General features: G+C 42.3%; 1 protein-coding gene across 1 annotated transcript in view; it reads right to left on the reverse strand.

The window, feature by feature from the left end:
* Positions 1–15223, reverse strand: part of atp2b3a (ATPase plasma membrane Ca2+ transporting 3a) — a 57267-nt gene extending 42044 nt beyond the window's left edge. The window contains 4 exon segments of the mRNA XM_060930955.1: positions 765–890; positions 6025–6282; positions 7384–7581; positions 15016–15223. Of these exon segments, the coding sequence (XP_060786938.1) occupies positions 765–890; positions 6025–6282; positions 7384–7581; positions 15016–15223 (790 nt within the window).
* Positions 15224–18741: the final 3518 nt, after the last annotated feature.

Consider the following 18741-nt stretch of genomic DNA (forward strand, 5'->3'; position numbering starts at 1 on the left):
AGGTTTATTTAAACTATATACACTATATACAGGGCAAAACAAAAGACAAAAAAAACCCAAAGAGTATAATCCAAAAGAAAAGCAAAGTGCAAAAATTCAAAAGCTAAGAAGATCAAAAAACACAGTACAAAGGAAACTGGAGATAAACATAACAGCACAAAGACTCCGTGACAAGAGGACTGAACTCAGGGGTATAAATAGACAAACTAATTAAGGACACAGGTGAAGATAATTAGGCAATTAACACAAACACAAAACACAGGAACAGTGGCGGCCTCTAGAGGCCAAAATAAACACGACATGAAAAGGAAATAACAGCGGCCTCTAGAGGCCAAAACAGTCCTAGTCCTAACACAAGCCCCGTGGCTGGCGAGGGCCTTTCTGTGTGGAGTTTGCATGTTCTCCCCGTGTCCGCGTGGGTTTCCTCCGGGTGCTCCGGTTTCCCCCACAGTCCAAAGACATGCAGGTTAGGTTAACTGGTGACTCTAAATTGAGCGTAGGTGTGAATGTGAGTGTGAATGGTTGTCTGTGTCTATGTGTCAGCCCTGTGATGACCTGGCGACTTGTCCAGGGTGAACCCCGCCTTTCGCCCGTAGTCAGCTGGGATAGGCTCCAGCTCGCCTGCGACCCTGTAGAACAGGATAAAGCGGCTAGAGATGATGAGATGAGATGAGAACTCATCACAAATATTTCAACATCAACATAGTTAACGTATATCAGTGTGGAGTTTTCTTTTAATGTCCTCGAAAGTCACGGCTACACACCTGACAGCAGCATCGGATCTCGATCAACAGCTTTCCGTACGTGATCCGACTCTCCGGTGAGAGAGCTCTCATCGATCTTCAGGTCATTTCCCTGAATCAAAACTCCATCTGCAGGAAGGAGATCACCTACACACACACACACACACACACACACACACACACACACACACACACACACACACACACACAACACCAGAAATTAGATTGCAACCTCAAAGGTGTTGTAGCCAAATATAGTCTTAGCTCAACTTTCCTAAAAATTTGACCAGAAAGAAATGTTAAAAAATCCTTCACACCAAATGTAGTCAATCATCTATGACATGTTTAGCCAAGAGTCACTCGTTTATCACAACTAAACTGATAAAATATCAGAATTTAAGGTACATGAATCGAATAGTACAGTATCTAATATCCAGCTCCAGTATAGTAGATTATTGTATGGTAATCAAATGTGCCATTTACTGAGAGGCTCCAGTTGAAATTATGGATTCTCTGTGGTGACTAAAGGGCGCAGCCCCAAATAAAATAGTACTATGCCAGTAATCAAAGAGAATCCATAATTACCAGTGCCTCTCAGTGCATGGTATATTTAATTACCATCTTTATTGTAAAATTAAAAAAAAGTCTCAACTCGGCCATATAGCTTGAAATTGTGACATCAGTTCATGGTATATCCAGGATATGCCATGAGTGACTTACACCATATCCATTATTTTTTTTAATCTTTGACATCACAAGTTACATTAATCAAAGCTAGTCAGCCTTTAGATTTCATAAAACCAGTGAAATTTAGTTCCCTCTGAAATGTGGTCATTGTGATATATGTTTATTTGAATGAATGAATGAATGAATGAATGAATGAATGAATCCTTTATTATCACTAGTCACAAGTACCAGCGAAATTGACCATCAACCTGTCCTTACATACACACATACACACAATCGACAGAGGGGGAGTAACAGGACAGGGAGACAGGGATGAAAAGAAAAAATACAGAGTAACATGAGGAGAGGGGAGGAGAAAAAAAGCAACCCCCACACTATGCTCCTGTGAGGAGTACAGTGTGGGAACATTAAAAAAAACTCAGCACATAAGCACAAAATAACACAAGTACACTTTACAACATGAAAACTCGGGACTTGAGGGGGGGAAGGGTGGAGGGGGTGATCAGGGGTGGGGGGTAAAGGGGGGAGGGGAGGGGGAAGGGGAGGAGGTAGAGGTAACCCAGCGCAAGCAAGCAGCCATCCGCTCCTGCAGCCACGATGGCGCTGGTCACGCACCCGCTTGTCACACTGGGGGTGAAGCAGCAACCTCGGGAAGAGGGGGGAGGAATATGAGAGAGTCTAACAGCAGTGACCTCTGGGGGGGAATTGTTTTCCCAGCAACAGCCTTGGCCAAGGCCAGTGCTGTCTGAGGGAGCCGAAAGCAGATAAGATTGGGCTTGTTTGGTCTTGGGTCGAGCAGACACATTCCTTTACATGACTACTCTGATTGTCCATACTGGTCTCACGAATCCATTTCCTCTGCAAAGCCGAAAGCTTCTCCATGATGTTATCCATGTTGCGGTTCAAGTTCTGAATAGCCACAGTCCGAGTGCTGACAGCTCTGCCCACCGCTTCAATCATGTCGGGCAACTTTATGGGGCTTTGAACAGCTGTCACCGTTTTCTGACTTCCTCGATAAACCAGGGCAATGCCTAATCCAATCAGTAAAAGTCCTGTAATCATGGTTCCGAATAGGTAGATGTCTTCAATGTCCTCCACAGAAAGAACCGCCAGGCACACGACCCGCGACCGCTCCCACGCATCCATCGTGTAGCCAGCTGCGAACATTCCGGCAGGACAGGCTGGTTCCCCCAAACCCAGGCTTCTCGTCAAGAAGATTGTGTCAATTGTGTGAAGAGACCAGTTTATCAATTCCATGGTTTTTATGAATGAACCCTTTATTATCACTGTACCAGTGAAATTGACCATCAACCTGTCCTTACATACATACATACACATAATTGTCAGAGGGGGAGTAGACAGGACAGGAAGACAGGGAAAAAAGAAAATTACAGAGTAACAAAAGGAAAAGAGAGGAGAAAAAAAGTGACCCCCACCCTATGCTCCTGTGAGGAGTACAGTGTGGGAACATTAAACAAACCTCAGCACATAAGCACAAAATAACACAAGTACACATTACAACATGAAAACATGGGACTTGGGGGGGAAGAGGGGAAAGGGGGGGCGATCAGGGGTGGTAAGGGGGGGAGGGGAGGAGATAGCAGTAATCCAGCGCAAGCAAGCAGCCGTCCGCTCCTGCAGCCATGAGGGCGCTGGTCATGCACCCGCTTGTCACACTGGGGGTGAAAGCGGTGACCGTGGGAAGTGGGGGAAGGAATACGAGAGAGAGTCTAACAGCAGTGTTCTCCAGGGGAACTGTTGTCCCAGCAACGACCTTGGCCAAGGCCAGTGCTGGCTAGGGAGCTGAAATAGATAAGATTGGAATTTGTTTGGTCTTAGCGAGCAGACGCATTCTTTTGCATGCCTACGCCTATGCTGTATGTCCATCTTGGTCTCCAAAACGATCTAATTTCCATTGCAAAGCTGAAAGCTTCTCCAAGATATTATCCACGTTGCAGTTCAAGTTCTGAATAGCCACAGTCCGAGTGCCGACAGCTCTGCCCACCGCTTCAATCATGTCGGGCAGCTTTATGGGGCTTTGAACAGCTGTCACCGTTTTCTGATTTCCTCGATAAACCAGGGCAATGCCTAATCCAATCAGCAAAAGTCCTGTAATCATGGTTCCGAATAGGTAGATGTCTTCAATGTCCTCCACAGAAAGAACTGCCAGGCACATGACCCACCACCGCTCCCACGCATCCGTCGTGTAGCTGGCTGCGAACGTTCCAGTAGGACAGGCGGGTTCCCCCGAACCCAGGCTTCTCGTCGAGAAGATTGTGTCAATTGCGTGAAGAGACCAGTTTATCAATTCCATGGGTTTTAGTTCGGAGAGCAATGCGGAGAGAGTCTCTCAGAAATATAGACACTAGACAGACGAGACAGCAGAAGCAGAAGCAGGAAAGATAAGGGAAGGGAGAGGGAGAGAATGTGACTGCCTTCCGTGAGAGCACGGAGAAGAAGAAGATATTTCTGTAATATCTCACAAAATATCAGGCCGTTCTGTGGCTGGGAAGTTATTTAATTTGAGGGGATTAAAGCAAATAATGTGCATGAAATCGCTCGCTTCATGCAGTCAAGCAGACAGAGGAAGTCCGTGTGCGCATGTGCAGGTTTACCTTCTTCTTTTGCGTTTTACGGCAGCTGGCATCCATAGTGTTACATTACTGCCATCTACAGGTTTCCCTTTGAGCATGCACTGACAGTTCCATCATTCTGTCGCTAAACGAACAGCTGATCACACCGAGGTGCTCGCTGAGCGCCCATATTTATTAGTTTGGTCCTGCGTTTCCTTTCCTTCATATATAACATAATGTCTTTTCTTCTCGCTTTCTTTCCGTTACTGTAGTCGCTCTTTCACATTTCATTCGCACACTCATGTCCTCCATTTTTCTCTCCTGTTTCAAATTTGTATCCCACAATGCCTTGTGTGAACGGGGAAAGCCCACCACGTGATGCATGACATAATATTTTGAATTGGGTCATGGTGAAGCAGGAAAAAATAGCAGAGAATTTCGGGCCACATGGCCCTACATTCATTAACTGTTCTATTAGAAAAAAAACTAATTAAATTGGAAGTATGTGATTCGAATTCAGTAGCTTTTGGTCACTAAACAAAAAATAACTGGGTGTCGGGGAAAATTCTTTTTATAACCTACACTTGAAAAATCCAAAAGCCAGCCTACCTTTAATCAATGGTAGAACTATTTTATGTCACATGAGCCATTCTTGGCCAATCCCTGCATGGGAATTGGTTGATGAGGGATATAATACAAAATAGTATAGTATCTAGCTCTAGTACAGTGTAGTGTAGTATCGAGCTCTAGTATCGTATAATATATTATTTTTTTCATGGTCTGGTTTCCATCAAATCCTGCGCTCTGATTGGCTGGCGAGCGGGTCCATATCCTACGGTATGGACCCCAGTTACGGACCCTGGCAACTCGCTCATTCACAACAACAACAAACATAGTAGCAATTTTTGTCAACATTTATTTTCGCATTTCTCAGGAGAATAGCATTAATTTCACAGCATGGATAGCGATAACGACAGTGTTCACAGCGAAAGCGAGTTTTACTACCCTGAGGAAGAAGAAATAAAAGAAAACATTTCAGGAGAAAGCTAAAAACCTGTAACTGTTGCTAACGCTGAGCAAAAACATGGCTGAATCCTGAATGACTCAATTTTGTATAAATAGGGAACTACATAGGCGGCAAAATGTAGTATTTTTCCTGCCATGGAAGTGCACTTGTAAACCGAGGAGGAAGCAATTTGCATTACAACCGTGAATGAGGATTCAAAATGGTGGCTCGGCTTGGTTTTCCCTTTCGGGTGCTCTCGTTTTCTGTTAGAATTTGGTAAAGAAAAAAATTAATATATTATTTACCAGTTTAAGGTCGGTCCATATGGTGAAATACCGTGACCTCGGCCTTGAATACTGACCTCGGCCCAGAGGGCCTCGCTCAGTACTTTCAAGACCTCGTCACGGTATTCCACAATATGGACCTCCCAGCTGGTAAATAACATATATTTATCTAGCTCTAGTGTGATACAAAAGATACTGTAGTGTAGTATTGTGTAGTATAGTATAGTATCTAGCTCTAATATAGTGTAGTGTAGTGTAGTGTAGTATAGTATAGCGTAGTATTGTGTAGTATATTATAGTATCTAGCTCCAGTTAAAACAGTTAGAACCTGACTGACGGCTCATTGGCTACAATTTCAGAGCCACACACCAACAACATTTCTCAATTTATTTCAGATCCTGTGATTTGATCATGTTCTGTGTAATGTATCATGTTTTATGTGACAACTTAATGGCTAAAGTCACTTAAAATCTGTGCTCACAGAGTGCCCCCTAGTGGCCATGGTCAGTAATTCATCCCTGCTTGTTAGCTAGATTATTCTCAATGCTGCACTGCAAAAAGATCTCCTGGTTTATCAACTACATTTACACTTAAGGTCTAAATTTATTTTTCCTTTAATTCCAACTTTAAATCTTAATTCCCAAAACGAACTCTGTATCCTAATCCTAACACATGTTGTTCTTTTTGTACTGTGTGCTTTAAATTTAACTACATAAAGGTTTGCTACGGACCATATTTGACTTGGGCCACGTCCCCAACCACCATCTCAGCAACAGGGATTTGGACGACAACGCCGTTCCGGACGACGCTGAAACGCTGCTCCTGTTCGATGCGGCTCTGAAGGCCGCGAAATTGCTTTTCCTTACTCCAGTCATTAAAGGCAGTGACCAACACCACGCACAGCACGGAGAGGAGGATCGCCGCTCCCTCGATCCATCCAGCTTCAGCCTCGCCTTCATCCTCCACTCCGTCCACCACACTAACGCAAACTGTGGGAACAGAGAGAGAGAGAGAGAGAGAGAGAGAGAGAGAGGGATTAGTTACGCTATGTTATAACATAGCTACAATTTCTTGCTACGCTATGTTATAACATATGTATTCACAATTACAAATTACATCCTGTGACTATTTATCCAATAGCTCTTCTGCTTAACTGTCAGGATTGTGGGGAAGCTGGAGCCAATCCCAGCTGAGTTCAGGTGAGGGGCAGGGTTCACCCTGGACAGGCCAGAGAGACGAAAACCCATCACACGCACACCTCTGGAGGATTTAGAGCAGCCAGTTGAACTCAAAGGCATGTCTTTGGACTGTAGAAGGAAACTGGAGCACCCCGAGGAAACCCACACAGGAATGAGGAGAACATGCCACATCAACCACGAGATTCGAACCCAGAACTTTCTTGCTGTGAGGCAACAGTGATAAACACTGCACCACCATTCCTGTGACTATCTATCTATCTATCTATCTATCTATCTACCTATCTATCTATCTATCTATCTACTGTCACTCTTCTTCGAGATACAATACTTACTAGAATAATTAATTACTGTATATTACTATTGATTTGGATTATTTAATAACTGCAGATCAAACACTTTTCAGGTTGTTAAATTATGATGCTCAAATTTGTGCAAACACCAATCAGATGTGAGTTTAATCACACGGAGATGAAATCGGTGAATATGTAAACTCTCGCTGGAATTTATAGATGATCAGATCAGTCCATAACACGAACGTATGCAAATCCCACCAACAATTTCTGTTGTCATTGATTTCACTTTCAACACAGTTTTACAATCAAACTTGTGTATTTTATTAGCGTGATGTTTTTACAACAGTTTAGATAAATTAAATATGAAGAGCATCAATAATTATATAAAGTATCATAAGTAGAGTAGTAGTCTATAATAATAATAATAATAATGTACAGTATGCAGTTGAGTGAATAAACCTCTTGTATGTGGTGATCACACTCAGCATTCTTGAGATGAACTCGAGTGATGTGATGAAACTCAGATAAAACACACCTGCGGCTGTAAAAGAGCCACTCAGATGAATTTACTTCATTCCAGAATCGCGACCTTGTTTACCTTCACTCTCTCCATCCGGCGGTCGGTAGAAGGACAGGCCGAGTGAGATGATGGCAGCAATCTCGAGGATAATGAGTGTGACGTCCTGTAGCGCCTCCCAGACTAACTGGAGAAATGTCTTTGGCTTCTTTGGAGGGATGAAGTTTTGTCCAAAAACCTGCCGTCGTCTCTCCAGGTCAGCAGGAACGTCCCATAAACCTGGTGTGGGGTTTGGGGGGAGAATCAAGAGCTGAGATCAGGCTGTGTGTTACTGAGAGACAATTAATATACTGATATACAGCTAATACAGTGGGGGGGGGGGGGGGGGGGGGAGAGGGAGAGAGAGAGAAAGGAAGAGAAAGAGCAAGTGAGAGAGAAGGGGGAGAGAGAGAGAAAATCACACAGAGAGAGAGAGTGAGAGAGATGGGGAGGGGGCGAGAGAGAGAGAGAGAGAGAGAGAGAGAGAGAGAGGGAGAGAAAATGCAGATGGTTGTCAGTGTGACTTCCTTTCACCAAAGCCGACCTCCCACCCTCAGCAGCCTCTCATCCTCTTTTCATTAATTCATCCCTCTTTCTCTGGTCTCTCCTCTTTCATCCCTCTCTCCCTTTCATCCTTTCTCTCGCTCATCACCTTCTCATCTCTCTCTCTCTCTAAATAGCTCTAACCTTCTCTTCCTCTCTTTATTCTCTGAACTGAAGGGGAAATAAATCCACACAATCTGAGAACTATTTCTTTTTAAAATATCATTACAATCATCCAATCATTCTATAATTTATACATTTACTTGCAGATTTTCTGTGACAAAATGTGATCCCGGCATATCAGTTATTACGGATTAATCCAAGAGTTCTAAAACCTTTTGGAGAAATCACCCTCAAAGGACATGAATTTCCTGCAACTCCGAGCCTTGGCCGCCCTACAGTTCCAATTCCAGGTCTGTAATTTAGGACGTCCATATCCAATAAATATTTCAACACATTTTCATAAACATTTCCTCTAATTCATGTAAGTCAGAGTCACTTGATGCCATCGAGGCTAACAGCAGACGTCTGGTGAGCTCCAAACGTCTGAGATCACACTAACTGACAATCTGGGATTTTTAAATGTTTTTCAATTAAAATTGGAAATAAACAGAAGATATTAGAATTTTTCTCATCTCATCTCATTATCTGTAGCCGCTATATCCTGTTCTACAGGGTCGCAGGCGAGCTGGAGCCTATCCCAGCTGACTACGGGCGAAAGGCGGGGTTCACCCTGGACAAGTCTCCAGGTCATCACAGGGCTGACACATAGACACAGACAACCATTCACACTCACATTCACACCTACGCTCAATTTAGAGTCACCAGTTAACCTAACCTGCATGTCTTTGGACTGTGGGGGAAACCGGAGCACCCGGAGGAAACCCACGCGGACACGGGGAGAACATGCAAACTCCGCACAGAAAGGCCCTCGCCGGCCACGGGGCTCGAACCCGGACCTTTTTGCTGTGAGGTGACAGCGCTAACCACTACACCACCGTGCCGCCCTATTAGAATTTTTGAAATATACATATAAAATTAAATTGAACAAGGAAATGTTCAATATGTTGAATATTTAATATCGAGGGCGGCACGGTGGTGTAGTGGTTAGCGATGTCGCCTCACAGCAAAAAGGTCCGGGTTCGAGCCCCGTGGCCGGTGAGGGCCTTTCTGTGCGGAGTTTGCATGTTCTCCCCGTGTCCGCGTGGGTTTCCTCCGGGTGCTCCGGTTTCCCCCACAGTCCAAAGACATGCAGGTTAGGTTAACTGGTGACTCTAAATTGAGCGTAGGTGTGAATGTGAGTGTGAATGGTTGTCTGTGTCTGTGTGTCAGCCCTGTGATGACCTGGCGACTTGTCCAGGGTGAACCCCGCCTTTCGCCCGTAGTCAGCTGGGATAGGATCCAGCTCGCCTGCGACCCTGTAGAACAGGATAAAGCGGCTACAGATAATGAGATGAGATGAGATTTAATATCGAAGATTCTGCACCATTTCTAGTTCCTGATTTAAGTGTGTGACTTTGACCTTTGTAGAAAAAAAAGGTCAGATTTTCCTAGTGTCTAATCTCTTCTATTGAAGCGTGCGATCAGACGACACTCCAGTGCATTTGATCTAAAATGGATTATAGGGTTTTTGCACAAATTCGTGGAGTCCATGCAGCTCGAGTGCACGCTGTCATTAAAGCAAAAAGTGGGCGGAGCAAGTTGTTATATAACAGTGACATCATCTGTAATGAAAACTGTTGTGTTCGTTTGAAGAAATGAAGCTCTGTTGCGCTCAGATTTCACTGTAGAAATTTGTCCATTGTTTTATTTATGATCCTGCACGAATGCAGCGTGAAACATCTCCATTTAACTCGCAGTAACATTTCACATCAGTTCACCCAAACGCTCTGGATATTCAGCGACGTTTAGATGCTTTAACCTCAGCTTGAGACCTTTTCCTCTAAAGTGTCCCTCTACCCACCAGCTGATGTGTCACCCTGAGGAGAGGAGAGGAGAGGAGAGGAGAGGAGAGGAGAGGAGAGGAGAGGAGAGGAGAGGAGAGGAGAGGAGAGGAGAGGAGAGGAGATGAGCTCATCAGCAGGCAGAGTGCGAGGCTGTGAGCTGGTGGAGCTGTGTTGTTTTTAGCTCGTCTGATGTTGATCAATCTGGATTTCCTGGATATCAACTCTTCCTCTAACACATCTCCCTGAGTCACAAGAGCATCTTTCATCCTTTCAGTCAAACTACTGGAAAAAAATCAATAATGCCTCTTTTTTCCATCTCTCCATCGCCAGTGTTAGATCACACATTTCTCGCTGTGGAGATGCTCAGGAAATTTTGCAGTAAAGATCAACATCATGTCCTTTTATTTGAATCAAACGCCTGATCAAATAATTCCTCATTTCCTCACCAGTGTGTATGATGGGATCGCTCCTCACAGGGCACCATCACGGAAATTTTATATTGAACATAAATCTGGTGGAAATACATCAAATAATACTGATTTACTTTTTTTGTTTTGTTTAAATAAAATAACATGAAACTAGATAGAGTCTGTGACTAAAGTCACAGCTGTTACAAACTGGGACGTCTGGTCACCATACCCTATAGATCCGGAACGGTAAGAGATAGAGAATGATGCTTAGTGAGGAAAAGTTGCACCCTGCTACCCTAAAAAAAAAAAAAAAAGGAATGAAAAAAATCATAAAAATTGACAGAGTTGTGAGTGATTGAAAAAAATCCTGTTTTTCATGGATCATTCCGGTTCAGTGATCCAGATCAGCACCAAAAGTCATAGCAACATAATTCAGCTCAGAGGTATTCTTCTTCATGTGAGATTTGGTGATGATTGGTTGAAAACTGAGGGAGAAATAGCACCCTAAAAATGTTAGGAGAATAAGAATAAGAAGAATAAGATTAAGAAGAATAAAGTAGAAAGATCCTGAGTGAGAGTAACAGTTTGCACCAGTGCTGCCAGCGCAAATTAATTACACAACAGAGTATTTTAGCAGATCATATTCATGTAACAGTGTCGATCTCTCTAAATTTCATCATAAACTAACAACTTTTTTTAGTGCAACACTGCAAGCGATTCTAGGTCCGGGCGATAAATTGATAAATTATCATTATCAGGATACGACTGAATATGGTGTGTGTGACAATTTCCTCCAGAAACAGTGTTTTTACCTCCATGAATACATCAGTGAAGATTCTGTATAATGTCAAATGATGTGTAGAATTAGCTTATAAATATTAGACCTCTAACAGTACAATCTGACTGACATCAGTAGCAGGAGATGGAGGAGCAGACATCAGGTCACAGGTGGAAAAAACAGGGCTTTATGAACCCAAAAGGAAGCAACAGAAGAAGAAAAAAATACAGAAGCAAGGCCAAAACACAAGAAACAAAAAAAACAAAAAGCCAATACAGATAAGTTCTGGAGATGAGAGCAAAAACACAGCACTTGGAGCTCATGAACAAGCAGCCCGTGTTGGGAACGACGTGTTTATGACTGGTGTGTGATGAGCACGCTGCAAAATAGATTTCTTGTTAAGAGAAAATATCTTTAATAGGGGTGAATTTATTTCATATTTCTTATTAGAAGATGATTTACACTCAAATATAAGATTATTTTGCTTACTTTTAAATGTTTTTCCTCATTTCAAGCTTGAAATTGTGTTATTCTATTCACAGATAATTTTGCTAATTTTAAGCATTTAATTCTAGAAAGAAGCAAAATTATCTGCCAATAGAATAAGACAATTTAAAGCTTGAAAAGAGGAAAAGCATCTAAAAGTAAGCTACGTAAATTTATATTTGAGTTCTAATAATCTTCTAATAAGAAATATTAAATAAATTCACCCATATTAAAGATATTTTCATTTCTTGCAGGGCATGAACTGGCCGCAGGTGTGCACAAGAGTGCGTAAGCACCCCCTGGCTCCCCAGCGTCCGTATACTTACGAACAGCCTGCACATGCAGTTTGGTCATGTTCTTTTCTCTTTGAACATTATTTTAATACCATAATATGCATCATGATAAATATAATTATTGTGAAAATGTCAGAAAATATTGCGATATAATTTTTTAGGTCATATCGCCCAGCCCTAAGCAATTCATCTGTTCTGAGCAGCTGGAGATTCGGTGCCTTCCTCAAGGGCATTTCAGCCATTCCTGCTGCTCCAGGGAATCAAACCAGCAACCTTTTGGTCCCAAAGCTGCTTCTCTAACCTTTAGGTCATAGCTTCCCCATGGCCTAATGGCTTCTCAGTTTCAGCCAATCAGAGATCAGGAATCAGATCATGTGACTATTTTCAGCATTGATGATTTCAAGAAAAAAACATCTGTATTACTTTGAGCCAAATCAACCCCTTCAGTAACTTGTTCAGTCAGTTGTGTGTGTGTGTGTGTGTGTGTGTGTGTGTGTGTGTGTGTGTGTGTGTGTGTGTGTTTAGGTCAAAAATAACAAAAAATTAAAATACAAAATGAATTAAAGACACTATTTATGAGCTGGTGAGCTTTATACAGCTTTTTGAAACTGAAATTTACTTACGGTAGCTAATTGGCTGTGTCGGGTTTAATTATAAATAGCAACATATCTGTATCTTTATTTTTTTATTTATTTTTGCTATATACCTATTAGTTCTGTAATACCATGAGTAAGCAGTGCTTCTTTAGCAGCCCCTGTGTAAGTGCATTTCTTCAACAGTGTTACTGTACAATAGGTGACTGAAAGGTAGATCATTCACCTGCTGTTTCCATAGTAACAATAGGCCGTGCCCCGAATTATCCTCTGTTCCTCTACTCAGGTGCTTATAAATGAGTTTTTAAATATGTTTATCTCCAAGAACAACTGGATTTAGTAGCATTCCTGTTTAATGCACAACGGAGTACAAAGATATTCATCAGAGCATAAAACAGTAAATAAGCAGAATATTAATGCAACAGTAAGAGTCAGGGAGATCTAGTGGGTGTGAGAAGGTACTGGACACACACACACACACACACACACACACACACACACACACACACACACACGTATCATGAAGCTGTATCGTGATTAAAAAAAATCCTTACTGTAGTTAATATTGATTAAAAACTTTGGCCTGCAGTGTCACAGTATGAAAAAACACAGAACACACTCCTGCATGATGACCAGAAGCACATTCCACATAACACTAGCTCACTAGATTGTGACGGAGCCAAAGGACAGTCACCCTTCATTAATGTCAGTCCAGTACTTTGTGCCCTGATTGGCTGGGAGCAACAGGGAAATTAACCCATAACACATTACAGCGCAGTCCCACAATACACCAGAGAAGTGCTGCTTCTGCAGACTGATTGGTGGCAGATAAAGACACTAGTTTTCGATGAAGCTCTGTTAGCTCCAGTCATAGATGTCCTCATGACAGAAAGACATCCCCTAGAGACCCATCAGTTCCAGCAATAATGCCCCAGTGCAACCTAGGACATTTCTAGTTCTAACCAGAGCACCTCTAGTTCCAGATAGAGTCCCTTTAGTGCCAGAGAGAGCTCATGTATTTCTAGCCATAACCCAATAACTGCCAGCCAGACCCCTATTGGTCCAATTACAACCTCCTACTTCCAGCCATAGCCCCCTAGTTCCAGGCAAAACTCATTAATTCCAGCCTGTGCTCACCCAGTTCCAGCCACAAGCCCCTACATTCCAGCCAGAGTCCTTTTAGTTGCAGACAAAGTTCACTTGGTCCTAGGCATAGGCAAATAAGTGTCAACTAAAGCCTCCTACTTACAAAAAAAACCCTAATTCCAGCCTAAGCCCACCTAGCTCCAGCCATAACCTGCTTAGTGCCAACCAGCACCTCTAGTCCCAGCTAGAGAACCTCTAGTTTCAACTAAAACCCCCTTGGTTCAAGCCAGAGCCCACAATGTTCCAGCCATAAGCTCTCAGTTCCAGCTAGTGAACCTCTAGCTCCACCCAAAACTAATTAATTCCAGCCAGAGTCCACAATGTTCCAGCCATTAGCCCCTAGTTCCAGCTAGAGAACCTCTAGTTCCAGTCAAAACCCATTAATCCAAGCCAGAGCCCACCATGTTCTGGCCATAAGCCCCTAGTTCCAACTAGAGAACCTCTAGTTCCAGCCAAAACCCATTAATTCCAGCCTAAGCCCACCATGTTGAAACCATAAGCCCTCTAGTTCCAGCCAGAGAACCTCTAATTCCAGCCCAAACCCATTAATTCCAGCCTAATCCCACCTAGCTCCAGCCATGACCCACTTAGTCCCAATCAGCACCTCTAGTTCCAGCTAGAAAACCTCTAGTTTCAGCTAAACCCCCCTTGGTTCCAGCCAGGGCCCACAATATTCCAGCCATAAGCTCCCTAGTTCCAGCTAGAGAACCTCTAGTTCCAGTCAAAACCCATTAATCCAAGCCAGAGTCCACCATGTTCTAGCCATAAGCCCCCTAATTCCAGCCAGAGAACCTCTAATTCCAGCCAAAACCCATTAATTCCAGCCAGAGCTTACCATGTTCCAGCCATAAGCCCCCTAGTTCCAGCTAGTGAACCTCTAGTTCCAGTCAAAACCCATTAATCCAAGCCAGAGCCAACCATGTTCTGGCCATAAACACCCTAGTTCCAGCTAGAGAACCTCTAGTTCCAGCCAAAACCCACTAATTCCAGCCTAAGGCCACCTAGCTCCAGCCATAACCCGCTTAGTGCCAACCAGCACCTCTAGTCCCAGCTACAGAACCTCTAGTTTCAGCTAAAACCCCCTTGGTTCCAGCCAGGACCCACAATATTCCAGTCATAAGCTCCCTAGTTCTAGCTAGAGAACCTCTAGTTCCAGTCAAAACCCATTAATTCCAACCAGAGCCTATCATGTTCCAGCCATAAGCCCCCTAGTTCCAGCCAGAGAACCTCTACTTCCAGCCAAAACCCCATAATTTCAACAACAGCTCAACTAGTTCTAGCCATAATAATTCTAGACCTAGGTATAGACTCCCTATTCCCACCCAGAAGTACCAGCCAGATCCCAATGAGCATCAGTCATGAACCCCTAATTCCAGCCAGAGCACCTCCAGCTCCAGCCATAATCCCCTAGTACCACTTAGAAAGTGTTTAGTTCAGCATTCAGCACTCGGTTTGGGAATGATCATGGTGTACACTCACCATCTGTTGTAGAAGTTTTTAGTCTGTGACAGAGTCCCTCAATGTCCCCGTAGGTCTCCTGTATTTTCTGGAGTGCCTCTGCTCCTCTAACCTCCATCAGGTTCCTCAGTTCCTCCAGAGAAACTCCAAAATCACCCTCGTGCCCTCTGCTGTCAGTCCTCTGCTTCTTTGGGTGAAACGCCACAGTGCTGTTCACAGATTCCCCCATGATGCCTTCTGGTCTGAGGGAGCCTTGCGTAGCCATCTAGACTGATCTACTTCTCCCAACGCACAGCTCCAAGGTTCTAACTGTGGCTCTACATATTGGGAGGAAATGCAGTCCGATCGTCCTGATAATTTTAAGGTACGATAAACTGTAGCTCCATTCAAAATGAAATTCTACAAAAAAATTCATACAAAAAGGTCAATGTGTGAAGTGGTAGTCATTGCTCCAGTCCATTTCCCTGCAGGTTACTGATGAGAAGTGAAGAGTCGTGCGCATTCAGTGGCAAACACACAGCAACAGCCTGAAGCCTAAAGCAAAAGAATGAAAAAAATAAAAAGTCAAAAAGATTATCCTGAGATGAAAAGCAACCTGAATGGTATACAGTGTTATGCTGACCTTGTTTTGTTCACATAAATAAATAAATTATAAAACACTGGTAACTGAAGAGCCCTTATCTCATCTCATCTCATTATCTGTAGCCGCTTTATCCTGTTCTACAGGGTCGCAGGCAAGCTGGAGCCTATCCCAGCTGACTACGGGCGAAAGGCGGGGTTCACCCTGGACAAGTCGCCAGGTCATCACAGGGCAAGAGCCCTTATATAATAATATAATAAATTTCAGAATTTATACCACGAGGCTGCAGTTTGTTATTTCTGTTCTGTTAAGGAATTATTATTATTTTTAAAGTATAATTTGAAATCAGTTTAAAATTGTGGAAATTGTTTTTCACTCTGAATGCATACATCAGTATAAAAGAAAAATAGGTTTTATTCTATCCACATTCACTGGATATGAGCAATCGTGCACTCTGATTGGCTACTCTACTACAAGGATATCAACTCATATACAGTGAGTAGAGAAAAACAAAATGGTGGAGCGTGTTGCTGAACCAACCTAGGACGATATAAAAACTACTCGAAAACAAAACCACAAAAAATACAAAAAAAGCAACAAATTATGGAATAAAAGTATTTGATGGTAAGAACATATCTTTTTTTATTTTTCAAGAATTATTATTATCATCACATTTTTCACAAATTGCTCCTGTCATTTCACTGGTTTGTTTACATTCTAAGTGGAAATTATTTTCTCGAATGTTTTGTATAAAGTTTCTATTTATCGAATTTGCAAAAAATTAAAATAAAAATTCTCTGTTTCTCAAAATCCAGTGAATGTGAATAGAATAACACAGTTATTCCACTCAATCTCACCGTACATGGATTATAGCGCTATCAGCTCATGTATAACTCGATTTTGTGGAATAACTGTTAAATATACAGTAAATGACAGGGTTTATATATAATATGTGTAAGGAACATGATGGGGCACTCTGTTCTAGGAAAATAATCAACCCCAACCAGAGTGGTGTGATGAAGTAGATTTACCATTACCACCCTGAAATTTACATCAAGAAATAATTTTCCTATAACAGCACATCCTAAACTGTTTTATTCCTCTTATACCACAACAAATGCCAATGATTACAAATTGTTATATAATAAAGAACAAGAGGAGACAGCGGGGAAACTTGGGCTGGGGGAGACTTGGGACAGTTTGTATTTCCATAAATTAATTTCACCCAATCAGGTTTTAGACGACGTCAGAAGTTAGATGTTTCTCTTTAGAGTAACCGACTTCCTTTGGAGACACGAAGCTGGACACTGCAGTACGGTTTGTGCAGTGAGATATTTTATCAACTAAAACTTCAAAGTATTTTCTCCTTCGCCTCCACCTTCATTCTATGGTGTAATGTACACTGGAGAATTAGGGATTTGTTAGGAATTAAAGTTTGTAGCCAAGAGTTACCAGATATATATGTTATTTACCAGCTGGGAGGTCCATATCGTGAAATACCGTGACCGAGGTCTTGAAAGTACTGAGCGAGGCCCTCTGGGCCGAGGTCAGTATTCAAGGCCGAGGTCACGGTATTTCACGATATGGACCTCCCAGCTGGTAAATAACATATATATCTGGTAACTCTTGGCTACAAACTTTAATTCCTAACAAATCCCTAATTCTCCAGTGTACATTACACCATAGAATGAAGGTGGAGGCGAAGGAGAAAATACTTTGAAGTTTTAGTTGATAAAATATCTCACTGCACAAACCGTACTGCAGTGTCCAGCTTCGTGTCTCCAAAGGAAGTCGGTTGTACCCCGCCTTTCGCCCGTAGTCAGCTGGGATAGGCTCCAGCTCGCCTGCGACCCTGTAGAAGGATAAAGCGGCTAGAGATAATGAGATGAGATGAGAAATTCTAACAGGAAACGAGAGCGTCCGAAAGGGAAAACCGAGCCGAGCCGCCAATTTGAATCCTCATTCACGGCTGTAATGCAAATGGCTTCCTCCTCGGTATATAAGTGCACTTCCATGGCAGGAAAAAAAACTACATTTTGCCACCTATGTAGTCCCCTATTTATACAAAATTGAGTCATTCAGGATTCAGCCATGTTTTTACTCGGCGTTAGCAACAGTTACAGGTTTTTAGCTTTCTCCTGAAATGTTTTATTTTATTTCTTCTTCCTCAGGGTAGTAAAACTCACTTTCGCTGTGATCACTGTCGTTATCGCTATCCATGCTGTAAAATTAATGCTATTTTGAATCCTCATTCACGGCTGTAATGCAAATTGCTTCCTCCTCGGTATATAAGTGCACTTCCATGGCAGGAAAAAAACTAGATTTTGCCACCTATGTCATCCCCTATTTATACAAAATTGAGTCATTCAGGATTCAGCCATGTTTTTGCTCAGCGTTACAAGTTAGAGGTTTTTAGCTTTCTCCTGAAATGTTTTCTTTTATTTCTTCTTCCTCAGGGTAGTAAAACTCGCTTTCGCTGTGAACACTGTCGTTATCGCTATCCATGCTGTAAAATTAATGCTATTCTCCTGAGAAATGCTGGCAAAAATTTATAAGATTTCTGATAATCTTATAAATAAATCTTCAAAAAAAAAGATAAATGTTGACAAAAAAATGCTACTATGTTTGTTGTTGTTGTGAACAAGGGAGTCGCCAGAGGTCCGTAACCGGGGTCCATACCGTAGGATACGGACCCGCTCGCCAGCCAATCAGAGTGCAGGATTTGATGGAAACCGCACCACGAAAAAAATAAATAGTATTATTTATTAAAATTAAACTCTGGGGAAAAATATGGCATGATTATTATTATTTTTTTGGATAAAATGTCCAGATGGGGAGAGTTGGGACAGTTCATCATGTTACAGGTTTTTTTTTTGCTTTGTTTTGTTGTTTGTTTGTTTGGTTGGTTTTGTGGTTTACAAAAATAAAATTGCTTAAAATGTATGTTAAAAATGTGTGCGTGTCCCTGCATGAGATTTAATCTTATTTCATTCCTTCTTGAGAATGGAACTGTTTTGTCGAGTCAGGTTTTGGGGAAAGTGACATTTTTCTATCGCTGTACCAGCATTGTGTGTTCATACAGTTCATATGGTACAAGTTTTGATAATAAATAAAAATTAAACATGTAGGATTAAGCTAGGGATTTTATTTTGTGTTCCAAGTCTCCC

Source organism: Neoarius graeffei, chromosome 10 (assembly GCF_027579695.1).
Source record: "Neoarius graeffei isolate fNeoGra1 chromosome 10, fNeoGra1.pri, whole genome shotgun sequence".
In the NCBI taxonomy this organism is placed as follows: Eukaryota; Metazoa; Chordata; class Actinopteri; order Siluriformes; family Ariidae; genus Neoarius; species Neoarius graeffei.